Source organism: Centroberyx affinis, unplaced genomic scaffold, assembly GCF_046629955.1.
Source record: "Centroberyx affinis isolate AG114_WGS23_722 - 3 ecotype Tasmania unplaced genomic scaffold, CSIRO-AGI_Caff_v1 ptg003918l_1, whole genome shotgun sequence".
In the NCBI taxonomy this organism is placed as follows: Eukaryota; Metazoa; Chordata; class Actinopteri; order Beryciformes; family Berycidae; genus Centroberyx; species Centroberyx affinis.
The window spans coordinates 129,241-144,220 of record NW_027281752.1 but is presented as its reverse complement, the minus strand read 5'-3'; the positions used below and the strand labels follow the sequence as shown (position 1 = coordinate 144,220).

Genomic DNA, 14,980 nt, shown 5'->3' with positions numbered 1-14,980 from the left:
ATTGACTAGCTGCTGGCAAATCCAGTAGGGGGCAAATTAATCTAAAATAACTCATCAAGGTTTGTAGCTATCGATTCATTTGATTTGGCTATAGATTGGATTGATGAAGGATCACAAGTCACAGTGTTCTGGTTGCGAATGGCTGCGGGGTTGAGACCTCCAGAGAAAATGTTTTCTTCTCCTTTTAATCCAGTTCAAAGAGACAAGCCCTGTGTACTCAGCTTTGCTTCCCCTGACAATACTTGGGCTTCAATCAATAGAAGAATTTGTAAAGTACAGAAATTAGACCAAGGAACAAGTGGTGAGAGCTTCTGATTACAAAATATATGAAAAAGGTCAAGTAGGATGGGATAGGGGAGCTGAACGTTGTTTAAAAATTTCCCTTGAGTATAGCAACTGAGCTGCGGGAAAGTGTGTGTGTGTGTGTGTGTGTGCGTCTGTGTGTGTATATGTTTGTGTATATGTTTGTGTTGGTGTGTATCTGTGTGTGTGTGTGTGTGTGTGTGTGTGTGTGCTCCAGCCTTATGTGTGTGTGTGTGTATGTATGTGTGTGAGGGTTACATGGCTCTCAGGGCCACAGTTTGTTTCTGCAGAAACAACAGCTGGCATTTGTCTCCCCCCCTATACTATGTGCACACACACACACACACACACACACACACACACACACACACACACAGTGAGAAGGAGAAGAGAATGGGAATGTAATTACATCACAAGCTGCCCTCTGCTTTGTAGGAATGAAACACAACTCCCCTCGTGTCTCATGCTGGTGTAACGTGACGTTACTGTGCTGAACCGGCTTGACGATGGACGGATGGACACTAGCTACATGTGTTTAAAACAACTTTAAAACCAGGGAGTTCACAGACAAAGAATTAATCAAAATAAAGAAAAACATATTTGCAACCACCACTAAGATGTTTTGCTACTGCATGTTACAAAGCAGAAAACTTAATTTAAATCAATTCCGCAATGGTAAATCATGTGTTCAGAAATACCATGGAACCCCTTTCTATTTTTCTCTCATTTACCTTTTTAATAATAACAATCATCATCATCATCATCATCATCATCATCATCATCTTTATTTATATAGCACTTTTCAAAACACATTTACCAAACATTTTACACTTTACTTTAATGTAAAAACAAGGTAAAAGATTTCTTTAAAAGTAAAATGAAATACAAAGACATCACTTCAAACATCATTATTCCAATTCTCAGCATTACAGAAAACAGAAAACATATCTTGTTAACATAAAGATGGCATTTAAACATGGAAATACATTTAAAAAAAAACATTGCCTGTCCATAATTATTGGACTTTTCCTATAAATGCTGAGTTTTTCAAAGTACAGAGAAACCTATCTTTACAGAATCCTGACTATCCTCTCAGATTTTCATGATGCATATTAAGCAGCAGAGCACATTAGATGATCTCCAGCTCACCCACTTACTCCCTCTGGTGTTCTGTTGCTATTCCTGGAGCGCATCTCTGAGTCAAAAATGTCCTTCAGGAATCCAATAGGAAAACCCTATAAGACCGGTTCTGTACAGTCAACAGTAATGAAATTCATAACTGCACATCAGTCATCACCGGACAACGTGGCAGCGTGGAAACGTGGCTCAGATCTGCAACAGCCGGCCAGCTTCAGACCCATTATCCTGTTTGAAAAGGATGTTTGAAAGGATGCTCAGCCACTTAGCACCCACATGCAGCACTTTGGCCTCTTCTGAGTACGTCAAGCAGCTTTCACAAAACAACTCTACAACACCGGCAATGATCTCACACTCTCAAAATCCATTAAACACAACAGAAAAGCAAAAATCCCTGGCAGCAAGCTTCAACTTAGAAAGGACTTTATAAAATGTGGTGCAACAGATTCATCTCCCAAAACTGGAGTTTCCCCACTAGGAGCATCTGTGGAAAGAGATTAGTGCCAGCAGAGATTATGTATTTGACTTGCATAAATGTTAATTGTTCATGAATTTGTAAGGCACATGCAATGGCTTTAAATTGAATGTGATGTGGCCATGTCCATACATGACATACACTCTCTAACATGGTTTTCTTTCTTTTTACGAGAGAGAAAAAAGCCTAAATCGAAATGTTGTCCTTTATTTGTTTGTTCAACAAATAAGTCCAGTATATGCAGTGATGCATTGGTAAGTGAAAAGGAGGGTGAATTGTGATCTCCAGTTGGTGATCAAAAGGCAAACCACCAACATAAACATAAATCAATCTTAATTTCAGAATTTATTTTTTTTCACCTTAAATATGATATTCTCATATAACTGCTTACTGTGATGTACATTCTGAACTAGCATACATATAAAGATTTACATTGTCAACTTAAAAATTTGTACCATACTCGGTTTACACTGAATCCCTGAATATATGGTTTCTAAAATTTTCTGAGTGATTTGCTTTGTTCCTTTTATTTTACAGCAAGTTGCAACTTTGTTAAGAAAAGTTCTATATAGTTCACAACACTGTTCACGGTGTTGCCTGGTACAGTGTCAGTGTGCCGTTCACTGGCAGTAAAGTGAAACTGCGGCTTTGTTCCATCACTAAGATGCAATATGTTTCCTGTGCTTTTATGTAACAGTGTCTCTCTTTCCTCTTTGTAAACTGTGTTTTACAAAAGTGCTATATGAATAAAGTTGGCATTATTATTATTATTTTTTAAGTAGTAGCAATAGTAGTAGGACCTTTTTATTACACACCTACATACAAAAACACAAGTGTGCATAAATGCATACAAAACTGCTAGGGGTAGCCTACATAACACAATTACTGGAAATCCTCAGAGAAAAGTTAGTAAATTTACATTTATTAATCTAAAATGTAGCCATTAAGATAATAAAATTATTTGTTAGAACATTTTACAGTCAGACATTTGTGTTCATCATATAACATCTGTTACAATATATATAAATAAAATAAAATAGTAAATGTATATGAAAGACTAAAAAATATTCCTTTAAAACAAAAAACATTATTCCTCTCTAAATGAATTACAATCAATTTCGACAGCCTTGACAGTTTTTTTCTGGTTCAATATCTTTATTTAAAGAAAGCACACACAGTCACAGTTACAGCAAAAAGTGGATTGATGTGACAAACATAATATTAGACATTGTACCTAGTTTAATACAGCTATGCATTGTACACGTGACATTAAATAAAAAAAACCCACAAGGCTTCACATACATTTAGAGTTTTTCCTGCTTTTCAATTTTGTATATTTTGCAGTCGTTTAAAATAATCTGGGGATTTCTCTATGTATGTATCCGCTGTCATATATGACGTCACGCTACGCTACGAGAACTCAAAGAGAAATTATCGCGTTACTTCGTGGAGGTATAAATTCCTCCGCCACCATTGCTCGGCCTTTCCTTTGTCCCTTTAGCGGTGAAGGTGCAACAGTAATCGGTCGTCCCGAATCCGGGTTCATCCGACACCCTCACCAACCAAGCTGAACTGAGCTCAACACCTACAGCAGCAACATGCCTCCCAAATTCGACCCCAACGAGATTAAAGTTGGTATGTTTGAAGTATCCGGTTAAAAAACTGTTTCAGAGCCAAGATGGAGTCGTTCTGTGGCGGCCGCCTGCCCCTGAACCGGTCAGAGAAATGGTAAAGATAGGGCACTGGAAGTATTAAATACAGCGGTTCGGATGTCTTAATGCATCTGTTTAGGCTTAAATAACTGTATTAGATGGTTTTATCTTTCTTTATTGTAGGCAGTCTAGGAAAAAATTAGGTTTCTGTAAATGCCTAAACCACGTGGGCTCTCATGGTCACGTCATCTGTCTTAGCTTAACATCAGTAGTAACTAACCCAGAGTTTTGATGTCATTTATCTACTTGTGTACCTACTAACTTATAATGGGTCAGAAAATGTCTAGAAAAACCCTTGATTCAGCCCTTAACCACACACGGTAAGTTAGTGGTGTTTGTAGCGATGGCTAATGTTGCATGCATTTAGTCAATAGTGGAAAAGGTACTAAAATATTCTCAAGTAGAAGTATTGTTACTTTGCTGATATTTTACTTGAGTAGAAGTAAAAGAACTGATGTAAAGTAAAAGCAGCTCATTGAAATGATTTAGTGTCGGGATGCCAAGCAGTGCATATCATAATGGGATCACTGCTATAGTAATTGACAAAACGTGTAGTGAAGGATTTGTCCTATGGAGATGGAAAGGACATTTTCAAATGTGACAAAAAGCGTTTGTCAAGCTTGGCAGTTGGCAGAGATGGTTAACTGTATTAAAGGGACTCATTTCCTGATGGCATAGGTCCAAAGTGATAGCTGTAGGCAGCAGAAATGAGACCCAGAATATTCAAAAACGCTATTCAACCAAGCACTGACAAATACTGGTCATAGAGGTTATAGTGATGCAAAACTCACCCTGATTTTGGTTCAGTTTTTCATAGATGGGAATGGTTTATAGATTTATATAAAGTGGGTGGCTGTCCTAAAACCTCAATCCCTTTAGGGGAATGCACAATATTGTTTATAGGGTTTGCAGCATTTAAACAAAATGGCTTTAAGTGGAATTAAACCAGATTGATCACCTAGTTTATGACAGTGTCAAAATGTTAGGAGGAGTGTTCGGTTTTGAATAGCAACCTCCTTTAAAGCTTGTGAAAGCATTCTTTTATTATGCTTTTATTGAACAATAAACAGACCTCTGCATTCATTAGTGCATGTGATTTAGTTAAAAAGGCACAGTTATGCTGATTTGGTGAAAAATGCAGTCGTTTATACTTCACTGGGTAAAACAAGAGGTTGGCGCAAAAGTGAGTCCTCAAACTGAACACTTGCTGAATGAAATCTTAATGGCACACCTTCCTGGACCCGTTCCTAATTGGTTCAGGTGGGTCAGCCTATTTAATATTGTAAAGAGATCAGTTGACAAAGCCGATCAGATATGATGAAGACATTAACTGAAATTTGGCAGTTCTGAATTGAGACCCAACTTGATCTTTAAACAAAAATGCCTACGCCTGGGGACAGAGGAGACTTAAACCCTAACTGATTTTTAAAAACCCTCATGGAATGAACCTGTGATCGTCACACACTTCAGCATGTGTCCAAATGTCAGGTCTTGAACATGTGTGATATGATCAGTGTGGTTAAGATTGAATCTGTAAACCCTTCACACTACCAGGTCATCTAGGTCCACAATTGAACCCGTTTTATGTCATAATTGTCCTGATGGGAAAATATTCTGTCTGCTGGCCTGATGATCCTCTAGTGTGGCCCCAGCTTAACCAGTCTCCTCATCTGGTGCAGTTATACTCAAAATATATAATATCTCTTCTTTCTCTTACAGTGTTCATGAGGTGCACAGGAGGAGAAGTCGGCGCCACCTCAGCCCTGGCCCCCAAAATCGGACCTCTGGGTCTGGTGAGTTTGAAATTCATCCGCTTGTCCTTCATTGGAAGTCTGGTGTGAATCAGACAGCCTCCCGCCACTATTCCTGTCTGTCAGAGTGACTGAGTATAATCCAGTGGAGGCTGAGAGAGACCCAGCTTTAGGAAACAGGGCTGCTCAAACCAATGGGCAACTCTGTGCCGAAAAGTCTGGTACACACCATGAGCTTCAGATATGTTTATGTTCTGTGACTCTATCCTGGATTCTATTGTACAACTGTTTACAAAATATGGTGAATATAGGTGAAAGTGATGATCACTCACATGTAAGCCTTGTAGGTTTTGAAAGTGACTATTTTAGCAAATCACAACTTAGTTTTGTATTTACTCACTTGTATTTAGTCTTTATACATAACCCTAAAGCAGGGGTGTCAATCATGTGCCATGGAAGGCAGAGTCTGCAGGTTTTCATTGCAACCAAACCCTACATCAGCTGATTTCACTGATTAGCTCATCTTCAATTGGAGAGGGGGAACTAATCAGTGAAATCACCCGCTGTAGTCTTTGGTTGGAATGAAAACCTGCAGCCTCTCTGCCCTCCACACGACTGCTTGCCCCTGCCTTAAAGAAAACAAGATTGCTTCAGCTGTAGCATTTCATCCCAACTCATCCCTTTTTGTCCTTTTATCATCAGTCTCCCAAGAAAGTTGGTGATGACATTGCCAAGGCCACCGGTGACTGGAAGGGCCTGAGGATCACCGTGAAGCTGACCATCCAGAACAGACAGGCAGCGGTATGTAGCCAGCATCTCCAATATGAAGCCTTGATTTGAAAGACTTTGTGTAATCCATCCTGGATTGATGACTCATCCCACAGTGCGTCCAGCGTTTGTGGTTCAGCGTAAGCCTGAATCATAAAAATACTTGCTTTGTGTTGCACTGTGGTGCGAGTCAGGAGGAGAATTACTTAAGAGGATGATGGACTTTGTTTGATTATGTTCCAATGGCAATGCTTTCTTTACCCTATTAGATTGAGGTGGTTCCCTCTGCATCTGCTCTGATCATCAAGGCCCTGAAGGAGCCTCCTCGTGACAGGAAGAAGGTCAAGAACAGTAAGTCATCATCAGCACTGTTTACTGGGGTTTCTCTAGAGATCTATGAAATGGCAACTGACACCAGAAATCAATCTTTCAACTGATCAAAATCAGTTAGATACTTCTATATCCTGTTAAATTTGTCCTGGCCAATCCCTTCTCCCACCACCCGCTCTGAAAAAGAGCAGTGTCTGTGTTTCAGCAGTCCTAAAAGTCCTCTCCAGTTTGTTCCCCTGTTTGGGCTGTAGCGCAAGCATGTTAAAATGACTTGTGTTAATGTAAATGCTCCTGTCCAGGGTAATGTGGAGCAGTGATGCTAATGGATGTGCCTTAAATAAAAATCAAAGTGGAGTGACACAAAAGCAGGTGGGGTCAGCTGTGAAGGCCAGCTTGTAACTACAGGAGTACAGAAATGTAAAAAGCTAATCTATCAATAATGTAATCTATCATTTGCTGACAAATTGACAGCGAACATTCTTGTACCATTTGTGCTTCCTTTCACTTTTTGTTTTATGGAATTGATGGCCACATTCTGCAAATGGATATGAGGTTAATCAAATTAAAACCTGTCTGACTATTGGGTCATTGACCGATTGTCTTCCATGTGTGTAGCTTTGTACACATTTGGAATATAATCCAGCCTCCCGCCACTATGCCTGTTTGTCAAAGTAACTGAGTATAATCCAGTGGAGGCTAAGATGGACCCAGCTTTAGGAAACAGGGCTGCTCGAACTAATGGGCAACTCTGTGCCGAAAAGTCTGGAACATATTGTGTCTATTTTATTCCTGTAAGACCGATTTATCTTGTCACACTGAAAGGAGAAAATAAACACTGAAACGAAGCGAGTGTCGATGCTTTTGATCACTAACCTGTTTGAATATGATGCATTCAGTCTCGACCTGTTTCTCTTTGCAGTCAAGCACAGTGGAAGTGTGACCTTCGATGAGATTGTGGGCATTGCCCGCGTGATGAGGCATCGCTCCATTGCCAGGGAGCTGTCAGGTAAGAGTCTGGGTGTTTGGAGTTGAGATTTGCCTGAACCAAGACTCATTGAAAAGCCAATTTTAATTTGTTAGTGTGACATCCTTTTCAGACATAGAGCCTTCTTAATTTAGTTGGGTTAAAAAAAAAACCCTGAATTTTCCCTGTCAAACTAGGTCAGATGCTGTCTTTGACTTGTCATGGACCCTGTCGGAAAATCGTATTTCCTTAGTGTGCAAATAGTTTCTCTTGGGTTTCTAGCCATTGTCTACCTATTGGCTTTGGCACTTGGCATGTCCTGTTCAGCCTCCCGCCACTATTCCTGTCTGTGAGTGACTGAGTATAATCCAGTGGAGGCTGAGAGAGATCCAGCTTTAGGAAACAGGGCTGCTCAAACCAATGGGCAACTCTGTGCCGAAAAGTCTGGTACACACCGTGCGCTTGGTTTAAATGTTATGTGACTTTTTCCTAGAATCTATTTTAGGTAATTTCAAAGAATATAACAAGTGAAAATGTCTATAGGATTTCATACATGCAAACATTTGAATTTTGATATCAAGGACTGGCAGATATTTCTCTAACCAGTGTTAGGTTTAGGAGGCATGTTACATTTTGTTTTCAAGTTCTGATTTCCCCTTTTCTCCCCACAGGAACCATCAAGGAGATCCTGGGCACTGCCCAGTCCGTAGGCTGCACCATCGACGGTCGCCTTCCCCATGATGTCATTGATGACATCAACAGCGGCAAGGTCGAGTGCCCATCTGAGTAAATGGAGGACAAAAAATAAAATTTGTTTACAAAAAGTGGAACGTCTTGTGTTTGACTTTGATTTTATCCGGTGTCTACTCTGGAATATGTCAGTGGTGCACGTAACACTTGAGGCTGTTTGCCTGGCTTTGATAGATCTAGAGGCAAAATGACTGAGGTACTTTTGATACAGAATTTAATTTGCCTAATGGCCAACAATTATAGTGTGAGGGATTTTAAAGGGCTCACAGTAAACTTGAATCATAAGGCTTGTAGCAACTGTTAAGTACCAGGAAATGTAATGTCAAAATAAAATGTCCCGCTAAATTGGGTTTAGTAAAACCTGTTGATGTAAAGGATTCCAGGTAATGAAATATCTCCTTACTCTACATTAAAGGTGTAAACATTTTTTAATGTAGTATTGACTGTGGCAAGCTTGCAATGATCAGATAGTACAGCTCTTGTTAAAATTGTTACACCGTTAAGGAGTAATCAAGTAACTATCGATTGCTGGTTAATGTGAGAAATGATCTGGTAATTACATTTACAGCTATTGAAGGTCAGAATACTGGCTGTTGCAGCCTACTGAACTATTATCAAGCTACTGTAGCTATTAATGATTCAATGCAACTTTGTTCATTTTATACAAAATATTTATTGAAAATCTCAGCCAGTCATATACAATTCTACAAAAGTACAAATGTTTCAAAAATTGTCAGAACAGCTCTGCAGATAAGAACAGAACAGCCTATTTTCACTGGGTATGAAGTACTTCAGTCCAACAGGTTCACATCACAGCTGTCACTGCATGTCTTTTTCTTTTTAAATCCAGTTCCAAATCACAATCTACAGTTCTAGAGATGTGAAAATTATCTCACAGGCTGACAGTTGCCACTCGTCCAACTACACCTTTTCTTCCAACACATTTCTCAGATTCTCTGAATCACATTTCTACAAGACAGACATTTCTGTCAAGTTCCCTTTTAAATCTACAGATCTGATCGTTTAAAAGGAATAAGCTGACTTTGGTCACCGAAGCTCTTTGATCCATTTAGCACTATGACAAGGTTGGCAGCTGTTTTTCCACGGTCTGTCTAGTGGTCCATGCGCCGCAGTGCTTTGGAAATGCTGGTTTGTACCAACCACTAATCACAATCTTAACCCTAAATCATTAGGATGGACAGCAACAAATTAATTACTGGACACAAACTTCTACCCATTTTCTCATCGCCCAACGGTAAATCGATCAAAGAGCTCATTTGCCAAAAAGTATTTGTTCAGAAGACAGGTTTAAGCACGACACGATAATAGGTCAGCTTTCAGGACAGAGTGCCACTTGGCGCTTGTATACAGTTTTCTTTTAGCACCAAGAACTTCATTAATGTTGTGAACAATGTTCATAACATGATGTTAATATTATCAAGAAATCTTGTTACAGAGGCAAACAAATCTAACCCACCAATGTGGCATTTGTATCAAAAAGCGATGTACAATATCCCTAGCACATTACAAAATAATATATATCAAATGATAAAAAATACAAAACGGACCAAGAGCTTGCATGGGCCATTTTAGTCAGTGTGGTAGTTTCATTGTGCTGTGTTTTAACACTCGGGTGTTGAGGGTGGCTGATGGCCTGAATCTCCAGGCTTCACTGAACCAGTTGGAAGACGGCTGCTCTACTGCCAGAGAAGCCCGGCCACTACGAAAACACAACCTCGCCTCCTATGAGTTAATCACTAAGATCGATCTGGAAGTCACTGTTTGCTGCACTTTTGTGCACGCACTTGTTTCATTGCTATTGAATGGGTTGTTGGTAAACTTGATGCATTGATACATGGTGGCTCTATGAGAAAGATGCATCAATTACACAAGTCATGTTCAATCAGTGATGACCTCAGAGGAGGTGATGGAGTGCATTTCATCTTTCACCACGTCTTCAGTGCCTTCATGGCCAGCGTCAGATGTTCCACCAGTCAGTCATCAGTTCTCCACTTCCTCCTCCTCCGCTTCATTCTCTGCCTCGGGCTCCTCCTCCATGCGCTCCTCTTCCTCCTCCTCTTCATCCCTGCTCTTATCATTCTCTGTGTCATTCTTCTTCTCCTTATCTTTGCGTTTCTGCTCCGAGACTTCTTTCTTTCCCTTCTGGCCCTTCTTATACACTGTTGTGGAACAAAAATGTCCATCATTAGTTGGAAAAGTACAGTTTATAAGTGATGTAACATATTAAAAGAACTTCATTTTATTTTACATCACAATCTGTAATTGTAGTATGGTGCCCCCTGTTGAAAATATCACTCAAAAACTAGCTTTGTTTTACAAAATTGATCATTAGTATCATATTTTCATCCTTAAATCCACTGTCCACTTGATGCAAGGACTGACAGTGTGTGGCTGTGAGGACCTGAAGGGTTTGTTTACATTTGTAATGTTTCATATTTCCAAAAAGATACGGATCACTGATATACACACCCTCCAACGCTTCTCGTAGAGGCTCCAAGAATCGTTCAAACTCCATTTCCTCCATCGCAGCCAAGACGTCTCCTGCATTCAGAGTTTTCCGCTTGGCTTTCATGGCAAAGTTGTTTGCGCTGTTAGAGGTTAATCAGAAAAAAAATGTCTGAAACTTTTTGTTAGGCCACTCTTTGAAATACGACATAATATTCAGGATTCATTCAACTTCATTCAAGCACTCAAGGTGCATAGTCAGAGCTTTTCAAGCACCTCAATTCTTCATCTTTGTGTATTACTAATATTAGAACGATGAGAAACATTTTAGTAGATATGCTTGTGCTAAAGCATTCAAATAATTTCAGATTGTTTGATGAAAGCATGTCATGTTGATTTGGCAAAATTTCCACTGAGACAAAGTCAAAACACTATCATCAGTCATGTCCAAAGTGGTCATTAAGTTAGTTTTATATAATACTCTAACTGCAAGCCATCTACAGTACAGATGTTTACTGTTGTGAGATTCCCATTGTGCAACGTAAACATGGAATGATGCATGAAAGGTGATAAAAGAAGGTCAGTGGAAATTCATCATAGTGCACTTTACACAAAAAATCCCAGGGCCCTCATTTATCAACATTGCGTAGAAAAGCATGGTCAGAGCTGTGCTTAAATTTACGCACGTTCTCAAGCATAAGTACAAATTGATAAATCCGACTCTTTGCTTAGAAATGGTCGTACGCATGGTTTACACACATATTTGTACTTACGGACTCTTGATAAATGAGGGCCCAGGCATTTTAATAGAGTCAGTAATTACTGGTAACTTATTCCAATTAATCAGAGTTTCCTGTATTTAGGGCAAAACAAATAACTGTTGCAATGTGCTTGCTGCACCGTTTAGCCCCAGCTGTACCTAGCCTAATACTACTCCACTGGTCTTCATAACAGTTGACATTTTCGGAGTCTCTAGATAAACAGTAGTAGAAGTTTGGCTACACTGATAATAAGGTTACTAAGACATTGAACATATCTAAAAGACACAACAGTATGCACATAGAACACTCTTAACCACATCATCATATCATCTTTTCACACTTATCTATCATGTACAAACGTAACCAAGTAGATGTAATGATGCCATTCATTTAAATGTGACTAGTGAGCACAGATAGCACTGCCTTACTAATCTGCAAAATAAAAGTAGTAGGTATTTTAGATGGAAAACTAGTCAGTCTGTCGATTCAAGCACCTTCACTCCCATTTATGTTTTAAACACATATCTATCTTGAACACATATACTCACAAAACCCTAAACGACCCAGCAAAAAATGAGTAGTTAAGTTATGGGTGCGCTACACCGCTGGTTGGCAAACAAGAATGGATCGACAATTTAAGCCTGTTAGTTTGGTAAATGGGTCAGTTTTTCTTACCATGATGTTGCATACAGCACAAATACACTGGCAGCTTGGGATATGGCTCTCCTGGCTTCTTTTGACACATTCACCCCATCTGGTAGCTGTTGAAAATAAACGATGTGGAGGAGTTAGCTAAAACAGTAATTAGCTACATGCACGTTTCCTCTGAGTGAATGCGCTAGCATGCAGGATAAGATGTTAGCAAGACAAAAACTTGTTTATCTGCTAGTTGCACTCACCGCCTCCTTGATGATACGAGTGATGACCGCGTTGGGGAGGTTGAGGTCCTCTGGTCTCTCTGCCATATTAGTTTTTACCGGGGCTTGAGAAGGACTTGGTAATGTTGCTGCCAGTCACGGCTAACAGTTAGCTACCTCCGCTGGCTTAAAAATTACGAGAGCTAGCGCTAACTGACTTAGCGCTCGCTGGTAATGTTACGTTAGCCTAAGCTAGCTAACGTAGCTAACTTTACTAGTTCAGTTTCGCTGTAAAATTCAGTCGGATACCGACGTATCGTGATACATTCTATCATGTGTGGTTGTGGCGCTTATCTTACCGGGTTTAGAAAAGACAATAACCTTAAATATCCTAGTTAGCGCGTTAAGTAAAGGTACTAGTGCTCGCCGTGCTGCCTGTGAGTTCACCACCAGACTGGTTTGTTTTGGGACGTTTCCCGCGAACCTTCCTACCACGTGCCTCCTCTGTCAACTTTCAACTTCGACCTCTGACGTAGTCAATGACGTATTTTGAATGTTCTGTAATATAATACTTTCATGTTTTTTATTTTATTTTTCGTTCAAATAATAAAATAACAATAAATCTAAAATAGAAAAAATAAATAAAAAAGAGAAAATAACCATGTTACAAATACACAAGGTATAAAAATAGAACCAGGGGGTTTTGACAATAGAATAAACATATAGGTGTCATACATTATACACACAGTGAAGTTAGATTAGAATGATGACAGAGGTTTATTATTACTTTTTTTAACATCATAACAGAACTGAATGGTTGAGATGTAAGGTTCAAATTCCTTTATAAATATTACAATCTTCCATGAGCAAACCTGTATTTATGGATATGAAATGTAGCTACAAGAATAATCAAATTCATTAAAAACACAAGAAAACTACTACATGATATAAATGATGAGCATCATAGAGCATGGACATCATTTGTAAAGCTGAAAAGAAGGATAATGTGCAAAGACTTAGGTAACAATACATAACATGGTAATGGCAGTAAGTAAACATTTCTTGTGCGTGAGTCCAGAGATCATGTGGTGGAGGCTGAGTCCATAGTCTTAAAAAGACTGGTTTATTTATATATTTTCTTTACTTTAACAGGGACAGTGCACATTAATAAACATTACTCAGAATGTAAATGTGCCAGAGTTAGCCAAAAAGCTCATTTTCATCTGTAGTCCCTGGGCAGATGTTACACAGGCTGAGTGACATCTCAACTGAGTGTTAAGTGCCTTGCTCAAGGGCATCTCCAAGCTTGCTGCTGAGGTAGGGGAGAGGATAATTTATCCACTTTCCCTGCTGGTCCAGGGATTCAAACTGGTGACCTTGTGGTCACAAGGCCGCTTCTCTGAGCTTTACACTGCCACTGCCCCTATCGGATTGGAAATAGAGTGATAAACTGACAAATGATTTGATCAATTCAAATTCAATTTGATAAAGTAGGGTTGGTTCGATAACAACAGAGTCATGCTTCATCATTCATCATTACTGTCATTCATCATTTAGTTACCTTATCTTTATCTACTTATTCCTATTCAGGGTCACAGGGGGGCTGGAGCCTATCCCAGCATGCATTAAGAAGAAGAAGAAGCCATTCAGTTTTCATCATTGCCATATTCTAAAGAAGTATATTCTGCTCAGCTGGGAAAACCTCATCAAATACAAAAATGTCTGCCTAGTTTATAAGATTATGCATGGTTTAGCTCCTCCTCCTTTGTCTGGCTTCATCAACTTCAAATCTACCTCAAACAGAGCTACTAGAGGTGCAGCTAGGGGGGACTGCACCATCCCACTCAGAAAAACTGCATTTAGCCAGGCCGTCTTTTCCTTCAGACCATCACATCAATGGAATTCAGTACCACAATCAATGAGAGAGTCCCCATCCTATTATTCATTCAAGTGTAACGTTAAGAAATGGCTTATTGAGAACCAACAATGTCAACACTGATGCTGTTTTTTATCAACCTTTAACATGACTGTACTCATACTGTAGTACCTGTATCATCTACTATTGGATTTTGTCCGCTCATGTTGTTTAACTGTATTGTATATGCTTTTTATCACAATGATGCTTTTAACTATTGTATGTTATATTATTCTAGGATGCCTAACAACATCAGGCAAAGGGACTGCCGATGAAAACTAGCCTTTGGCTAACTCGGGTACTTTTACATTTGTTTGAATGTTGATTAATGTACATTGTCCCTTTTCAAAAAAATAAATTGAAATTGAAATTGACATTGGGTGGAAGGCAAGGAGACACCAGGGACAGGTCGCCAGTGCAGCACAGGGCGAACACAGACAGACAGACACTCACATTCACACCAATGGACAATTTCGAGTCTCCAATCCACCTGCATGTCTTTAGTCTCATAATTCTGGACAATATCTATATCTAATAATAAAAATATTCTATATTCTCAGATTTGGGTCCAAGAGACAAAATCTGGCCCTACTGTGGACTAAATTAGGGGTCCTTGATATGAAAAAGTTTGAGAATCATTGCATTAACATACACAGTGTGCTGAAGCATTGGCATTCACTGTGGTGAACTGGACACACTGAGGTGAAATGCTGCCACGCGCCTTGTCACACATTACCTTACTAAGTGGTGAGATAAATGTTAGCTATCATCAACCCTCCAAATGCTTACCT

General features: G+C 39.4%; 2 protein-coding genes and 3 non-coding genes across 6 annotated transcripts; 4 read left to right on the top strand and 1 right to left on the bottom strand.

Moving 5' to 3' along the window:
• Window positions 1–3,390: 3,390 nt before the first annotated feature.
• Window positions 3,391–8,270, top strand: rpl12 (ribosomal protein L12). Of its 2 annotated transcripts, none has more exons than XM_071541646.1 (6): window positions 3,391–3,550; window positions 5,347–5,420; window positions 6,081–6,179; window positions 6,416–6,497; window positions 7,396–7,482; window positions 8,112–8,270. In XM_071541646.1, the coding sequence occupies exons 1-6, from the start codon at window positions 3,514–3,516 to the stop codon at window positions 8,228–8,230; spliced, it is 498 nt and encodes a 165-aa protein (XP_071397747.1). In that variant the 5' UTR covers window positions 3,391–3,513; the 3' UTR covers window positions 8,231–8,270. The 2 variants fall into 2 exon arrangements, with proteins under 2 accessions (XP_071397747.1, XP_071397748.1); XM_071541647.1 differs by having other exon boundaries at window positions 3,520–3,643.
• Window positions 5,481–5,607, top strand: LOC139663120 (small nucleolar RNA SNORA65). Its single transcript, XR_011696697.1, has one exon. It is a non-coding gene; the product is annotated as a small nucleolar RNA SNORA65 (small nucleolar RNA).
• Window positions 7,123–7,249, top strand: LOC139663121 (small nucleolar RNA SNORA65). Its single transcript, XR_011696698.1, has one exon. It is a non-coding gene; the product is annotated as a small nucleolar RNA SNORA65 (small nucleolar RNA).
• On the top strand, window positions 7,771–7,895 carry LOC139663122 (small nucleolar RNA SNORA65). The gene has a single exon (XR_011696699.1). It is a non-coding gene; the product is annotated as a small nucleolar RNA SNORA65 (small nucleolar RNA).
• Window positions 8,271–8,868: 598 nt separating the features above from the next.
• On the bottom strand, window positions 8,869–12,733 carry pole3 (polymerase (DNA directed), epsilon 3 (p17 subunit)). Its single transcript, XM_071541659.1, has 4 exons — window positions 12,317–12,733; window positions 12,093–12,178; window positions 10,681–10,799; window positions 8,869–10,370 (listed from the first exon to the last, which is right to left on the bottom strand). The coding sequence occupies exons 1-4, from the start codon at window positions 12,380–12,382 to the stop codon at window positions 10,192–10,194; spliced, it is 450 nt and encodes a 149-aa protein (XP_071397760.1). The 5' UTR covers window positions 12,383–12,733; the 3' UTR covers window positions 8,869–10,191.
• Window positions 12,734–14,980: the final 2,247 nt, after the last annotated feature.